General features: G+C 41.5%; 1 protein-coding gene across 1 annotated transcript in view; it reads left to right on the forward strand.

Moving 5' to 3' along the window:
* The first annotated feature begins 999 nt into the window (after nucleotides 1-999).
* The window catches only part of SEC63 (SEC63 homolog, protein translocation regulator), a 60,682-nt gene continuing 45,037 nt past the window's right edge, over nucleotides 1,000-16,644 (forward strand). Inside the window, exon 1 of the mRNA XM_064649830.1 lies at nucleotides 1,000-1,206. Coding sequence (XP_064505900.1) covers nucleotides 1,083-1,206 — 124 coding nt within the window. The 5' untranslated portion in view covers nucleotides 1,000-1,082. The remainder of the gene's footprint in view (nucleotides 1,207-16,644) is intronic.

Here is a 16,644-nt window from a genome sequence, read left to right on the forward strand (position 1 = left end):
ACCTAACAAGGTTCAACAAGGGCAAGTGTAAGGTACTGCACCTGGGCAGGAATAACTCCAAATACCAGTACAGGTTGGGGGCTGACCTACTAGAGAGTAGCTTTGTGGAGAAGGACCTGGGAGTCTTAGTGGATGACAAGTTCACCATGAGCCAGCAGAGTGCCCTTCCAACCAGGAGCGCCAGTGGTGTCCTGGGGTGCATTGGGAAGGGAGAGGTGATCCTCCCCCTCTACTTAGCCCTGGTGAGACCACATCTGGAGTGCTGTGTCCAGTTCTGGGCTCCTCAGTAGAAAAAAAGACAAGGAGCTACTGGAGAGGGTCCAGCAGACGGCCACAAAGATGATGAGCTGTGTGGAGGAGAGATTGAAGGAGCTGGCCTGTTTAGTCTAGATAAGACTGAGAAGGGATCTCATTAATGCATGTAAATATCTCAAAGGCGGGTGCCAAGAGGATGATGCCCAGCGACAGTACAAGGAGCAACAGCCATAAACAGGAAGTTTCACCTCAACGTAAGGAAGAATTTCTTTACGCTGAAGGTAGCAGAGCACTGGAACAGGCTGCTCAGGGAGGTCGTGGAGTCTCCCTCTCTGGAGACATTCCAAACCCACCCGGATGAGTTCCTGTGTCACCTGTTCTAGGCGACCCTGCCTTGGCAGGGGGTTGGACTGAATGATCTCCAGAGGTCCCTTCCAACCCGAACGATTCTGTGATTCTGTGACATGTGCTCCAGGTCGGCCCTGTTTGAGCAGGGCGGCCGGACCAGGTGCCCCACTGCGCTCCCTCACAGCCTTCCCCATCGTGGGGTTCCGCGATGGATTCCCCGATCCTGACGGGAGGGGCTTTCCGACGAGCCAACCAGCGGCCGGGGGGGGCTGCGGGCGGCCGGGCCCGTGACGCCACAGTCTCAGCTATGGTGGCTGAGCAGTGACACGTCTCCTTCTGGCCCGGGAAGGGGCGGGGGAGCGGGAGCGTGGGATCTCGCGGGATCCCGGAGCGGCTGGATCGGCCCCGGGGCGGCGACACCGGGGGGCCGCCGGTAGCAGCAGCAGCGGCGGCGGCGGGGACGGGCGGCCGGCGCGGCCATGGCGGGGCAGCAGTTCCAGTACGACGACAGCGGCAACACGTTCTTCTACTTCCTCACCAGCTTCGTGGGGCTCATCGTCATCCCCGCCACCTACTACCTGTGGCCACGGGACCAGCACGCCGGTGAGCGGCCCGGCCCCGGGCACAGCCGGGCTCCTCCTCGCCCGCTTCGCTCGCCCGCCCGCCGTGGCATAGCGGGGCCGGGCCGGGCCCGCGGCGGGGCCGCCTCGGCCGGGGCGCCCGGGCGGCCCGGCCCTGCCCCGCGACCCCCGGATGCGGCGGGCGGGAGGCGGCGGCCCCGCGGGGTGTTCGCCGTCAGCCATCGAGCGGGGCCCGGGGGGTCCGAGGGGCCGCCCCCCCGAGCCCGCCCGGCTCCGCGCCGCTGCTCCTGCAGAGTCATCGCTGCGCCGGGGTCCGGGGCTTTGTTTGGGGCTTGGGTTTTCCTCCCTGCCTTCCCGGAGTGTTTCAGGGCGGGTGACCTAAATTTTAGCCATGGAGAAGAGAATAAGCTATTGAGTTGAGGCCAGAGAGGAAAAGTTACCGAGCTCTGCTTTTGTGTGCCATAAGGTCACAGCGAGTGTGAAAAGAGGATTTGATATTTTCCCGCTACAAGTCTCGGTTAAATGTCCGAAGGGTTACATTTCTGTTCCACCCTTCCGGGTGATGCTTTGTGTCACCGAGCTGCGTTAGAAAGTTTCTCCTAATAGCTCAGAATTTCATTTCCAAAGTAATTTTCCTTTTTGTCTTTGCTGCATCCCTCTATTCTTGGAAGGAGAAGGCGTTTTGGTATATGGGCTGCACAGGAACACATTTTTAACTGCAGTTTTGAGATTAAAAAAGCTGTAGAAATTGTGTTTAAAAGCAGGATAGTAAACGCTGAGTAAAACAGGGATGCTTGGTGTGTTTCCCATCGCTGAAACCTACAGACCTCTTAAGAACGCTTGTGCCTTGAAATCTGGGAAGAATCCCTTTTGTTCCCTGCATCTTTTTAGGTTCAGTATCCGGTGTTTTTGATGCCGTTTTAAATGGCTTGCCAGGTTCTGCTTAACTTAGTTTTATACGTAAAAGAAATACTCAGCAATGAAATCTTAATCCTGTACTTTCTGTTAGGGAGTAAGACAACAAATGTTTTGGTGCTAAATAATAGCTATTCACGGTCTTGATTGCTGACAGATGTGGCTTCTGACAGGGCCTCTTTGGAGGATTGGTCTCTGCCCTCCAGATACTACTTCTTGTCTGGCTGAGGAGTTAGCTCTTTCTGCTGAAAAGAAAGGTTTCTCTGCCTCATCTTTCTGTGTCCTGACTGTTGCAAGAGGGAGGTGTTACTGTTGAAGATGTTTTGTAATCTTTGGGTTGTATTTAAGGAGCAGGGGATCTGAGAGAGAAGATTACTTCTGTAACCTTTCTCCAAAACTCAATATTTTTATTTTATTTTTGTTCTGGTGAAAGGTGGGAGGCAGTGGGGGAGAAAATCTCTCTTTCTCTTGAATAATGCTTTACTTCCTCTGTAGTTCTTAGGAGCTGCTTCTTGGGAAAATGGTTGTGACTTACTTGAGATGCTGTGCAGAATGGTATGGCCAGCAGGGACACTGAGTGATGTTAACTTCAGTTTCAAGGGGCTGACAGAAGCAGGAAAAGCTGTAGAAATGCTGTCAAACTTGGAAACACTTTACTCACCTTACATACTTGATCTTCAGATATCCTTACAGAATGGCAGGAAATGAAAACCTGACTTTGGAATATGGCTATATGGATTTTACTCAGTTTTTAAATAGGCCTGCCATTAAACATTAATAATTTCTTTTCCTCTAGCCAGCATCGTCCAGAGTATGGAAGGCCTGTTGCATATTGTTCTGCAATTAGTGCTAGATTCTTACAAGGTTGTATCAAACCATACTTTCCAAAACAAAAGATAAATTTTATTATGCTGTTGGTACAAAAAAAAATGAATCAACTAAGTGAAAATTACCAGGCACAGCAATGAATGGTTCTGCTTCATAATTGTCTTAATGGATTTTAAAATGTGAATATGGTCCAGTTTTTAGCATATAGGTTAATAGCGTGCCTGCAGTCTCCTGGGTGAGTTCTGTTCTGCAGACTGTTTTTAAATGAAGAGTTGAGGTGTTGTGCAGATCAACACTGGGAACTAATGCTGATCTATTACGTAAGATCTCACTAAGTCTGCTAAGTAGTAGAATATTGTGTTGTTTGAGTTGTTTAAGTGTATGACTCTTGGGCGGCTCATTTCCAGCAAAATGCCCTCAGTAGTTTTCTCACAGCTTTTTGTATTAATTCAACCATACCTGTCCTGGCATTTGAACCAGATTTCAAGAATGAATTAAAACCTTGTAATGATGCAAAGTATGGATTGTTTAGCCATGACTTTATGTTTTCAGAGTAATTCACTAGTTTAGAAAAACCAACAAACCAAGACAAAGCCAAACCACACATTTCAGAAGCTGAGAGAAGGCCTATGTCTTGAAGTCTTTCAGCACTGCTGGTTCCTGATTCCTTTAGTGAGCAGGAATATCTGGACGTTGATATGAGGTGTTTGTTTTTATGCTCATTTAGGGCAGGGTTTCCAACCAGAGGGGCACAGTGCTGGGTCAAATTGAATAAGCTCTGCCAAGACCTCTGCTCTTTGTGTGTAGAACTAACTAACATTTTTGTTGTGGAACTGTGTTTTGCCCTGCCTATGCTAGAGAACCCAGCCTTTGTGGCCCTGGGTGGACTTGGTGAAGTGCAGCTGGACAGGTGAGCTGTTTCAGCTCCAGCTCGAGGAGAGCCTGTAGGCAGTGAAAAGAGCAGGTCAGAGGGAACTTTTGAAGCAGAGCAGATGCCTGTCCTCCTTGCTCCAAGACCCTTTTTGCAATGTAAAGCAAAGCATCCAGAAGACACAGACCAGATTCCTTTTTTGGTAAAAACTGGGTTGGAAGATGAGCTTCAGCCACATTGTTTTGTAAGAGCAGACTAGAGCTAGTCTGAAGCAAGAGTGAAATGCTTTTAGCGGGGAAGTCGAGCCTTCGGTGCTTGCAGTTGCCTTCTACAAATGCACTGCCATGGATTGCTGCTACGTGATACAGTAGAGTGCCAGTGGAGGAACAGCAAAAATCTGGGAATTACTGATGGCCTGTAACATTCTAGGATTTGTTCTGTACTGTAGTTTTGTAGTAAATGCTCATAGAATAAATAAAACCCCCCAAAACTCAGTGTTTGTTTTTGCTATAGTGAAGATTGGAGAGTAAGACTGTGTCTATATTGCTTTACTATATGGAGGAAACTCAAAATGTGTTACCTAATGTCAGATTTTCAGTAGGAGAGCCATTAAGATTTTGCTGTTAGTGCTTCTTAAAATAAACTTCTGAAAGGCCTTTTCAGTTCTACTTTTGGGAAGAACAGCATGATTTGTGTCTCAAAAGTCCTGAGTAAAATTTGAGCTTCCTTTATTTCCTGAGTGTCTAAACCTGCCTTCTCCAGGCATTCTGAGAGAGTCCATATGAAGTGTTGCTGCAGCTTGCAGTAGGGGTTGGTACTAATATTTGGGAGGGTTTTGCTGTGGTGTGCTAGTCACCCTGTGAACTGTCCTATAATTTCATTACCTCAGCTTTGATAAACCAAACAAGCAGATAATTGAGTTTTTAAACTGCATTTTTCCCGATGACTTTACCTCCTTGGTGTTCACTCTAGAGCTAATAAGGCACTTATAAAAGGTTAATTGTTCAGCGTTGTGTCTTGGGCTGCAGTTTCATAACTGCATCAAGGTAGTAGTGCTCTAATAGAGTAAGTCTTATTTCTCACCCTCCCTTGTGCCAAATAGAGCACCCAAACAGTGTGGGTGACTGCAATAAGCTTGTTTTAGCTGAGATTAATTTTTTGCCTTTTTTTTTTTTTCTTCTTTCAGTCTTGCTTTTAATGTGTATTAGTTTCTGGGTAGTACTTTATGGATGCTTGGGGTGGTGCAGGATGTGACAGTGAGGGAAGAAGATTGATCCTTTCAGTGGTGGTGATGGCTTCAGGTAATGGTGAAACTGCTATATTGTTTATCCTTGACTGGTATCTTGAGAACATATATGTGTGTATATGTGTTTTATTACTAGAAGAATTTCATACTTTTTCTGGATCACCTCTGTTTTGGGAAAATACTGGTATAAATTTAGCCTAATTACTGTGAGGAAAACTATTGCAAGGACTGCTCTTAATTGGGAACAAAAAATATGATTGCTAAAAAGTTATTCTGGTGTAGATTCACTTCTTAATAAGAAGGTATTTTCTGCAGTGGGAATTTTTAAGTTGTCTTTCAAAAACTTAATTGCAAGAGGTGAAGAAAAGATGTTTTTTTCTCAGCAATTTGTGGTGGAAGAGTGCCCATCAAAGTATCTTCCTATTGTTGGACTTGCTTTGAACCAATTTCAGTGAAGGTTTGTGTAGATTAAATGTCAGAATCTAGAAAGGAAATGGAGAGCAAGAGGTGAATGAGTTTAGTTGGATAATTTGCCAGTTGTTGCACAATGCTGATGTGTTTGCTGAACTTTGTATACTTTTTGACTTCCACCTGTGCTGCTGAATTGAGACTCATAAAGCTGTGCTGAAACAGGTGGTCATAGGTTGTGATGTGCTTTGCAGTTGAATGCATCTATCTGGAAGTTCTTCATTTTACCCATTCTTTTTAGTTTATTTAGGTCTGCATTAAATAAATTATCCTGTTTTAGGGCATTAGGTATTCATAACGTATTACAAAGTTGCTGGAAAGAATAAATGTCTCTGTCCTGAGTCTTTTACAGTAACTTGAACAAAAAGAAGATGTTGAAAATAGTTCAAAACTCCCAAAGAATAACAGCTGTGAATGCAGGGATACCGTTAATAAAAGTTTGCAGTCTCTGATAGAAAAGAGGTTGTAGGAGCTATTCTGCTTGGAACATAGATCTTCCTTCTGCAAGTGTAAGAACAGAAACACCTGCTGTAGAAAAGATTAAAAAAAAAAAAAGAAAAAGATCTGCTGCATGTTTGTATGTAGGAAAAAGTAATTATATGAAATAGATAAAAGCTGTTCAGTGTACTTTCATTGTAATAGAGATCCATACAGAGTGTGTGTGGGGGTTTTTTGTTTGTTTGTTTTTAGTTGGTTGTTTGTGTTTAGTTTTTTTTGGGGGGTGGGGTGGGTGTTGCTGTTGTTGGGGAGCCCTGGCTATATGTTGTCCTGTTGCTCTTTAATCTTCTTCCCTTGCACTCTCCCCTCTCAAGTGTTTCTGTTTGAGATGTAGTAAAATTTTCTTGAAGAGCACTGGGTCAATACAAAGAAAACCTTTAAAAAATCTGGCTAAAAGAGGCTATTCCCTGCTAATCTTTGAAGATGCCATACCTCTAGGAAGTAGCATAGGCAGTTTGAGAGCTCTGGTTCTAGGCTAGCCTTTTTGCTTTGAGGCTGGGCAGAATGCAGAAATATTTCAAAAATACAGCTTACTAGGTGACCATTAAAAGGGGGACTATAATGTAATGTTGACACTTAATATTACTTTGTTAAATTTTTACTGTAATGCTGTTCTGAAGCAGTGGGGTTTTTTGCATACTTCCATAGGTAGCCAGTACTTGACACTCACTTTCAAAACCTTGAGTAGAAGACCTGAGAAAGATCTTCTTTATTAAGAACCCTGTTTCTCTGTGTACCTGCCCACTATACTGGATCTCTCTATGTAGTAGTGTAAATATTAAGGTTTCTGTGTAATTTTTTGGTACACTTTTCATCTGTATATCTTGAGGCTGTTTTCAGAGATTTATATTAATCCTCTGCTTTAACTTGGAAGTAGGGGAACGGAGGCTATAAAGTTTATTTGGCTCTCTAAGGACAAACAGTGAGTCTGCAACTTAGATGTGACTCAAGCCAGTGCAGAGAACACAGGCAGTGATTCTTCTGTTTTATCTGTAATGGAATAATGAGCATTTCTACCCCAGGGCAGCTGGGGGAGATGCTGCTTCCACTCCTGGTAAAATTCTTCTGTGCTGCTTCTAATCCTCTGGTGTGAGATAAGATTGGTTGGAGTGGGTTAATTGTGATGCCTGTTCTTGGCTACAGCTCACTGAAATCTTGTTAACCTTACTCCAAAAGTATTTCACAGTATTTTGGTATTTGGTAATACAGGATAAAGTACAGGGTGCTGGTAAAGGACAGGATAAAACCACAGGATAAAACCACAGGATGCCATGCTCATTGCTGCTGTGGTGGATAAGCAGGAGTGTGAAAACTTGATGTCTGTGAATATAAGCATTTTGTGCCCATATGTGTGTATGCTTATCCTTTCCTGTTAATATAACCTTTCATCATTGTGTCAGGAAGTGGGAGGAGAGTCAGTGAAATGCAGTTATGCATTTAAGAACTGTTCTTACGTACAAATTGAGATTTTTGAGGTACTGAGAGACTGAGTGTACCATGGTTGACTTAAACCATTTTAAGTTCAGAAAAATACAGCTTATTAGGTAACTGTTAGAAGGCAGAATACAATGTAATGGTGATGCTTAACACTATTTTGATAGGGTTTTTTACTATATTGCTATTTTGAAGCAGTAGGGGTTTTTTTGAGAAACATTTGAAGAAGGGGCAAACGTTATGAGATGTTACTAGTAATGCCTAGCAATTATCTCTAAAAATATTTTTCAAAACAAAGCATTTGGATAGTTATCCAAACTGCTCTGTTATTGGGGGGGGAAAAAAAGCCTGTCATTTCATGGAGTTTTTTAACTATTGTAATATTATGAGCACTGTAGCTTCCTAGCAGTAAAATAAAATTAATAGCCCTTTGTTACAGATTAGTTGAGTAGTTTCAAAACTGTCCTGAACACTTAACTCTGAAAAGCTTTTTGTGGCAAGTCGAAGACCAAGCTATTACAAGAACTTTACTTTCATTGCATGCACATGAAATAAAGTAGTTTCTATTTTTAAAAAATTCAACCTTTGTTATGGAAGCTTATGTAAACTGTGTCCTAAGTTTTATTACACGCCTTGTTCAGTTAATATTTGCTGCGAGGATATCTTCATTACTCACATAGATGATACTAAACTATCAGGATATACAGGCTATGTATTAGAGAATTCAAGTTGGTGCTATCTAACCTGATATATTCAGTAGTAAAGTGTGATGATTCAGTTATGGTCTCATGAGCGGCTAAGCCATTCTTGCAGGGTGAGCAGGAATTTTGAGAGACGAGCAAGGTAAATGGCAAAGAATGGAATCAACAGCGATTCCATAGGTTTTTTTAGTGGTTGGTTGGTTTATTTTGTTTTAGTTGGTTGGTTGTCATGGAGGTTTGGTTTTTTTTTTATTTGTTCTTCAAACTCATGCCTGTGAAGAAGGGTTCAGACCTGCAGCAATTCGAATAAGTATAAACTAGGCTTCTGCTACATCCTTGCACCCTGCAGTGCTACCTTCTCCCACTGTGGGGTTTGTAGGCCTTTCCCTCAGTTATTAGCCAGGACCAGACATCCACATCTCCATTTCATGGTGAAGGGGGTCGTGCTGTCTAGAACATACTAAGAACAGGGAGAGGCCCAAAATAGGTACTTTATTTCTTTCCTGAGCAAAAAGATTAGTGTCTGCACCAGTTTTTAAATAATTGTACAATTAAGAAGATTGAAGAGGTGTTTTCAGATTTTCACTTAGTATTTCCCTTTTACAGAAAATTGCTTACAAGCATTTTAAATTCAGAAGATTTCTTTATCTTGGTTTGCTGGATGAACTATTTGAAACTAGAATATTTGCAAGGATTGTGGCTTCTGCAGAGGCTTACCAATAAAGTTTCAAATACCCTTTTTTCTTTAGAAACAAAAGAATGGATATACTGGGTCAGGTCAGGTGTCTTTTTTTATGTGGTATTACAGAAGTGTATGCCTTAAGGAAGGAATAAATAGGGGCAAGCATAAATGCTGCTTCCTTTGCACATTCTCCCTGTTTCCAGTGGTTTTCAGTTCAGCGACTCTTTTATTATAGCATCTATACCATCCTGTGGTAAGGAGGTCACCAGCTTGGCTGCCCGCACTGCAAATAATCAGCTTTGTTTTGCACCATCTTCTGATGTTACTTGATGATCCTTATTTCCTCTACTGGAAGAGGCAGTAAACATTCAGTTCTGTCTGTCCTGGCTGTCACTTAGGTTTTTTACAGCCTTCCATTACCTCTCCTTGCACTTGACTCTCTCCCAGCTGGAAGATTTGTAGCTTATATTTTGGACATAAATCTTCTCATATGTTTGATGACCCTTGTTCACCTTAATTAAATGTTTTCTAGTTGCCCCTCTTTGAGAGGTGGGGACTAGGACAGCGCATCATACTCGAGGTATGTACAGCCTCAAGCTTGTACATGGCTCAAACTTATGTGGTAGAGTAATGTTGCCCTCCTTTCCTCATAGGAATGCTCTAAACATTTGCTTTGATTTTTATAACTAATAAGCATTCAGCTGAGGTTTATACAGAGCAGTTTTTCACAACACCAAGACTGCATTCCTGAGAGATAATGGTCAGCCTCAAGCTCATCATAGTACATATTATATTAGCATAGTTCCCATTGCTCTTCACATTTTCATACCCTAAATTTCGTGCACCATTCTGTAGCCTACTCGCTTGATCTTTACAATTTTTCAGGATGCCCTTGTCTTTGTTACCCAGAATAAGTTAAAATCATCCAGAAGCCTTATTTTACTGCTCGCCCTTTTACTCAGGTTACTTATTAGTGAAATATGAGTGTTGTAGTTCCAGTTCCTACAGAGCTCCTGGTGATTTCCTTCTGCTGTGAGAATTGGCCATTCCCTCTCTCTTCTAGTCACATATTTATTTTTGCAGTAGTTAGATTGTTGTCCTGAAAGACTTCTAAGAGGACCCTTTCAAAAGCCTTTTGGAAACCACAGACTATATCAGTAGTATCTCCTCTTCCATATGTTTACTTCCTTTAGAGGACTTTACCTTCACAAAAGCCCCACTGATGATAAGTGGATGTATGGTACTTATCCCTGTGTCCGCTAATTTGATCCTTTATTATAGTTCCTTCGAGGTGTGCATCAGAACAACACTGAACACAGGTTCAGTGATTGGTGATATGCTAAGTGACTTTTGTCTACATTTGGTTTGGATTGAATGAATTCTTGTTTCCTACCGCACTAAACTGATAAAATCAAGCTAATAATTAAGAATGTGTATTCTTGGAGCCCGGCGTTGTTGTTGATTTCATCTGAAATTGATAACCTAACTCACATGAGTGTCGTTCCATATTAAAATGGCTGGTTTTCTGATTCCTCTCAGATTCTCTTAAAGTTTTACAATACACCTGTAGGTCCAGCCCCACTATAAATGTGGTAATTTAGGTGATGTAGCTTAAAATTTAGTACAGTTATTCCCACTGATGGTTTTGTCAGTACAAATAAGACAGTATACTAATAGGAAGGACAAGGTTTGGAAATGGCTTGATTAGGAGTAGTGCAGTGTGGAACTGTGCCCTGAGACTGTAAACAGAAAGTTTGAGTAAGTAAACTCTGAAAAGAAGTTAACTTGCAAGATGTTGAATCATCTTATGTTGCTGTTTATTAACATTTTTAGGAACAAATGCTATCTTTTAGTCGGCACCTCTGTGTCAAACTGTGTGAATGAAAAGTTAGGTTACTTTTTGTCCCTTTCAAGCTTAATGTAGTTGCTGCAAAACATGCTCTGGAGAGAGCAGCCGTGCTATTAAAGTCTTTCACAGGACTTTTTGTAGTTTATGGACTGCTTGGAGCTTTAATGTGATTCAAAACACATGATATTTTTTGGGTTATTTCTGTGAATATTTGCTAGACAGAAAAAATCTCTTTGAAAACAACTAGGGTCAGATTATTCAGCTGTAAATGTTGTAGTGAAGAGGCTAACTTGGACATGACCTCTTTGTAGCTAAACTCAAGGTAATGACAACAATTCTTACAATAATAGATGTTAAAGTTAGAAGGCATCTATTAGATTATTTCATTCTTCACTGCTATGGTCAGTACAAAGTCCTGAAACACTTTTTTTTTTTTTTTTTTTTTTTTTTTTTAAATCCTAACGAAAACACTAGTGGTCATTTAAAGGCTTCTGGATTTAAGCAAATGCATTTTAGAACATTTTAAAATGGCTTTAATTTGCTTCATGCCTCTTTAATTTGGAGTTTTGCAAGTCAATCCTATTATAATAAGGTTTGAAATTACTTAGTACTTCAGAGGAGTTTCTGACTTTGTGAGTTTACTGTGAGTTTGAATCCTGCCTTTTAGCTGCTGGCAAAGATGGGTTACTGCTTTAAAACATCGTTATCAGAGTTTATTAGTAGCTTTTTTGTAGAGTTTTTTCCTAACACTGTGATTTTTAAATTGTTCTCAGTTACTATACTGTATCCATGTGGAGTCTTATTTTATAATAATTGTCAAGGAAAATGTCAATAGAGTTAAGCAAAAATGACCTAGTAAGGCAGTAGGGTAGCCTTTTCATACTTATATTCATCAGCTGTTATCTGAGAAATGGTTCAGTGCTTAAAAAGTAAATTTGTTCAGAGATCCTCAGTTCAAGACCTCAGTAAATAAATTGTTCATACAATTGTTTAATTTCTGTAATTGTTGAAGCAGGAAAAAGCCCAAGACCTCAGATTTTGTATATGTATACATACACATAGCTGTTGAAAAGTAAATGGGAAGAACGTATTTAGTGCACAGTTCAGAGGATTAGAACTGTAGAACCCTGAATAAAAAACAGCAAACCCAGAAAGAGTGTTTCGACTGAGCCTGTTGCCCTCAGTTTTAACAGAACAGATTTCATGTTTAGAGCTGCAGTACCCTTGGGTTGTAGCCTTTACTCAAGACTTGCATGCTGTGTGTATTACTTGCATCTCTTGATGCTTTCCACAGGTACAAGCTTTCCATTCGAGTGTAGAGAGAAGATGACATGCTGCAAATAATTTTTGTGAAAGTCTGTTTTTGAAGTGATCTTAGCATTTCCTAGGGCTGCAGAACTGTGTCAGTCTGTGTTCCTTGCTGAAAGAAGTAATTTTCTTTTGAAACCAAACAGCATTCTCCTTTGGATGAATCGTCTGCATCTGGTGGGCAGAATGTTTCATGTGCACCTCTTCCTTCCTATTTCTCTTTCTCACAAAGTCCACAGGAGCTGTATTTTAGGCTTTCTGCCTTTGCTTTTCTTGGTAGCCTGGAGGTAGAAAGGACACAGGAGGCTAGGATGTACTTCTGTTCTTTCCTGCTGTTTGAGGTAGAATGATGGAAAACCAGTGGCTTCCATGTATTCTGGGTATTAGTTTTTTTGGTAGCTTTTAGCTGTCCTACAAATTGACTATGATATTTTTAAAATTTTATATGCTTTAGTTATAAGTACTGATGACAATAGCCTTATTTGTGGTATTTTTTTCCCTGAAGCTGACCTGTGTTGCAGCTAGAACAAGATTCTGGAGATTAAAACTTTTCTGTACCTCTTTCCATTCTATCACTTCTAGAATTTCCCATTTCCAATGAGTGTGTAATTCTTTCTTTCCTGAGGAGAATGAAAAAGAATCTTCCTTAGGTTTTCTTTTGGATTACTTCTTGGGACCTTCAGAACCTGGAGGCTAGGTCTAGGTAGGGATCATTTGTCAAGCATACCTAAGGATTAAGTGTATCCTCCTGTTTCTTTGGAAACAAATATATAAGATGGGTGAACTTCAAAATTAAAAGTCAGACATGGCTCAAATATAGACACAATCTATGGAAACAGCAAATCCAGCCTGTGAGTAGCTTCCTTCTGTGTTCGTGTGTACTGTGTTCCTCACCCATTGTGTGATGAGTAAAGAACAAAGGTTGAGACAGATATGAGAAATACTGTTGCCTCGTGAGGATGATCAAACTGTAGAACAGGCTGCTCAGAAGGACAGTGAGCGCTCTGTCCTTGAAGCTACTCAAAGGCCTACAGCCAGACCTTGAGCAGCTGCTTTGTTGACCCTCCTGAGCAGCAGGGTTGGATTAGGTGATCTCCAGAGGTCTCTTCGAACCTGAGTGTTTAGTTGTTCTGTTTTTACCCAAGAACTGTGTGGTCTAGGTTACCCACGAGAAAAGTTAGACACATCTGTCTTACAGACCTGGATATTCCAGAGGCATATATAAGTTCTGACCAAGAGGACTCAATTGTTTACTTAAACATTCTCCACTGATACCCATGTTGTCACCTGGAATACAAAGGAATTGACTGCAATATCAACAAGGGAAGACCAACCTATGTCATCTACCTAAATTTCATAAGGCCTCTTGAAGGGTGGACTATTCAGTGAATAAATAATTGGCTGGATGGATGCAGCCAGAGACTTGTGGTCAATGACTCTATGTCCAGGCAGAGACTGGTCCCGAGGGATGTCTCTCAGGGCTCTGTCTCTTTAGTAAATTTATCATTGACATAGTGAGATCAAGTGCACCCTCAGCAAGTTTGCAGATGACACAAAGCTGAACGGTACACTTGACACTCCTGAAGGATGGGATGCTGTCCAGAGGAACCTGGACAAACTTGAGAAGTGGGCCCATGAGAACCTCATGAGTTTCAACAAGTCCAAATGCAAAGTGCTGCACTTGGGTCAGGGCAATCCCAGACATGAGTACAGACTGGAGAAGAACTCATTGAGAGCAGCCCTGTGGAGAAGGACGTGGGGGTTCTCGTGGATGAAAAGCTGGACATGAGCCAGCAGTGTGTGCTTGCAGCCCAGAGAGCCAGCTGCATCCTGGGCTGCCTCAAGAGAAGAGAGGCCAGCAGGTCGAGGGAAGTTGTTCTGCCCCTCAGCTCCGATCCTGTGAAACCTATGTCCAGGTCTGGGGTCCTTAGTACAAGAAAGACGTGGACTTTTGGAAGAAGTCCAGAGGAGGGCCGTGAAGATGATCAGAGGGCTGGAGCACCTCCTCTATGAAGACAGTCTGAGAGAACTGAAGTTGTTCAGCCTGGAGAAGAAAAGGCTCTGAATAGACCTTATTGTGGCTTTTCAGTACTTAAAGAGGACTTATAAAAAGAGAAAAGAGTGACTTTTTATACAGATGGATACTTATAGGATGGTGTATCTGTGTGTTTTTAAAACAAGGAGACACTTAGATTAGATGTTAGGAAGAAATTCTTTACTGTGAGGGTGGCAAGGTACTGAAGGAGGTTGCCCTGAAGAAAGTTGTGGATACCCTGTCCCTGGCGGTGTTTGAGGCCAGATTGCACAGGGCTTTGAGCAACCTGGTCTAGTGAATGGCATCCCTGCCCAGGATAGGTGGTTTTGGACTAGATGATCTTTAAGGTCCCTTCCAACCCAACCATTCTGTGGTGCTTTCTGAATAAATGAAAGAGATGGTACACAGATTTTCTTTTGTATCACTACTAGTTGTATTTCTCGAGAACTTGAAAAGTATGTTAAGATGTAGTTTTGGCTGGATATTTGCATACGTTGGTTAAGATATTATACATAGGTACTTGTGAGAACCCCTGTGAGTCAGAATTGTATTGGTAAAAATCTGCTTGTGTATCTCAGGAACCTTGGATGCATCCGGAACAATTTGGAGGGAAATAAAGCAAGCATGGGATGCTTCCCCAGATTATTTACAGAAACGAACTACAGTCGGCATCATCCTCTGAGAAGGTGCTTTAACAATATCTTGATGCAATGATTATTGTTAGTGAGATTAACTCAAAAGCCCAGAGATGTATTATGCCTTTGCTTTTCAAGGCTGTTTAATACCTATTTTAAAAACGTAGGAGAGATTCACTATTGTTAAGGGTTTTGCCCATTGAATGAGAAGTCATTTTGACTAAAGGAAAAGCATTTCCCCCCTCAATCCCCACCCTCCCCCCAGCTTGTCTCCCTGTAAAGATGGATCATCAAAGGATGTTGTCAGAAGTGCTCTCATACTGTAATGGGGAGCAATGATCTGGACCAACAAGAAACAGGAGAACTCCTCTGCTTTTCAAACTCTGAATCTCTTTCACTGACAGAACAAGGATTCCAGAGCTAAAATCCAAAGAAGGTACAATTCACATTTCACTCCAGAGCTTTACCTTGAGCAGTATGTTATATATTTACTCCTGTGCGATCAGGGTCTGCAGGATATTGCAAGGACAGTGTGCCAATTCTGTGGCATGGCAAATCCACTTGTGTAAAAAGGAAGTTCCTTGGGAGACAAAGGCAAAGCAAAAAAAACCTCATTTATCCACAACTTTCTCATTAGGAGTATGTTGCTGCTTTTGTTAAGCACAGGTATTGTGGCCTTTGCTAGCCTTTTTAAATTTTCTTTCTTTTTCTTTTCCTTTTGTAATTTTCTTTTTTAATTTTCTTTTTTAAAAAATAGTCCTTATTTTCTTTTTTTTTTTTTAAACTTTCTGTCCTCTTTTTTCCTCTCTTTTTTTTAATTTTTTTTTATTTATTTTTTTTTTCTGCAATCAGTGTCTTCCTAACAAGATAAGTATTTTCTTTGGTGCAATCACATACATTTTCTGTAAATAAACAGGAAGCCTGTTTTTCCTGGATACAGTAGGAATATAGCTTTCTTACTTGGTATGGTATTTTGCCAGTGGCTTTCTGCCTAAACTGGGAGTGATGCTGTCTGTACTCCTTCTTTTGCCCAAGTAGCTGCCTGTTTTTGAATTCCCCAAGTTTATATGTGTTAATGATGGCATGTGACAGAGGAAGTGCCTCAGGATGCCTCTAAAGAATTTGAGTAGTCTGGGCTTTAGCCTCAATTTGAGTAGGATTTTATTCTTTCTTTATGTTCTGAACAGGTAACTATAAAAAATCCTTCATCTTTTACTACCCTTTTTCCTTTTGGGATTGATAGTCAGATGAGACCATTGCCATCCCAAGATCAGAAAGGGATTAATAAACTGCTTTTGCTTTGATATTGTTTAATCAACTATAATTAGATTTGATCCAGAACCGTTCAGATGCATGTGTAAAAAATGCAATGGCTGCTTAGCATCATGCCTTCATTTGGTATTTGGCTGAAGAGGTCCCCCTGTGCAGCATACCTGTTCCAGGACTCCCTTTGCCAGGGAGTTTTTACCTGACGTAGGTGTGTGCTGTTTACATATTCACAGGGCTTAAATTTTGCTCATACCACTTGCCTCGGGTCAGTCTTTTTGTTTTTCTTCTGTTGCTGTTGTCAGACTGGTCACAAAATGTGTCTTCTGCAACTGTTACTGGAAAACTGTTCCAAAACCTCAATTCTCTGATAATTATAAACCACAGCTAGTGGTGAGTTTTTATTTGACTTTATGCCAAGTTGTCAGTTTATCTTGCACAACTGTTCTATGTTTCTCCAAGGTGCCTTTCTCTAAGGCACTTTTGGAAGGTTTTTGGCATGGTAAGGTAAAGAGTACTGGTGGTTCTTGCAGGGAGGATGCTGAGCGGGGAAAGGAGAGAGTCATCTGGTCCTTGCAGGGCTGGACATCAGGAGGTTTGAGAAGCAGGGCATTGTGGTGTAGGTTTATACAGACAAGGCACAGCAGCTTGTTAAAACATCCTAGCAAAACACTAAAACACTAGGCGTAGTTTTACATGATTAAGTAAACAGAGTTCTGTTACT

This window comes from Pseudopipra pipra, chromosome 3 (assembly GCF_036250125.1).
Source record: "Pseudopipra pipra isolate bDixPip1 chromosome 3, bDixPip1.hap1, whole genome shotgun sequence".
Lineage (NCBI taxonomy): Eukaryota > Metazoa > Chordata > Aves > Passeriformes > Pipridae > Pseudopipra > Pseudopipra pipra.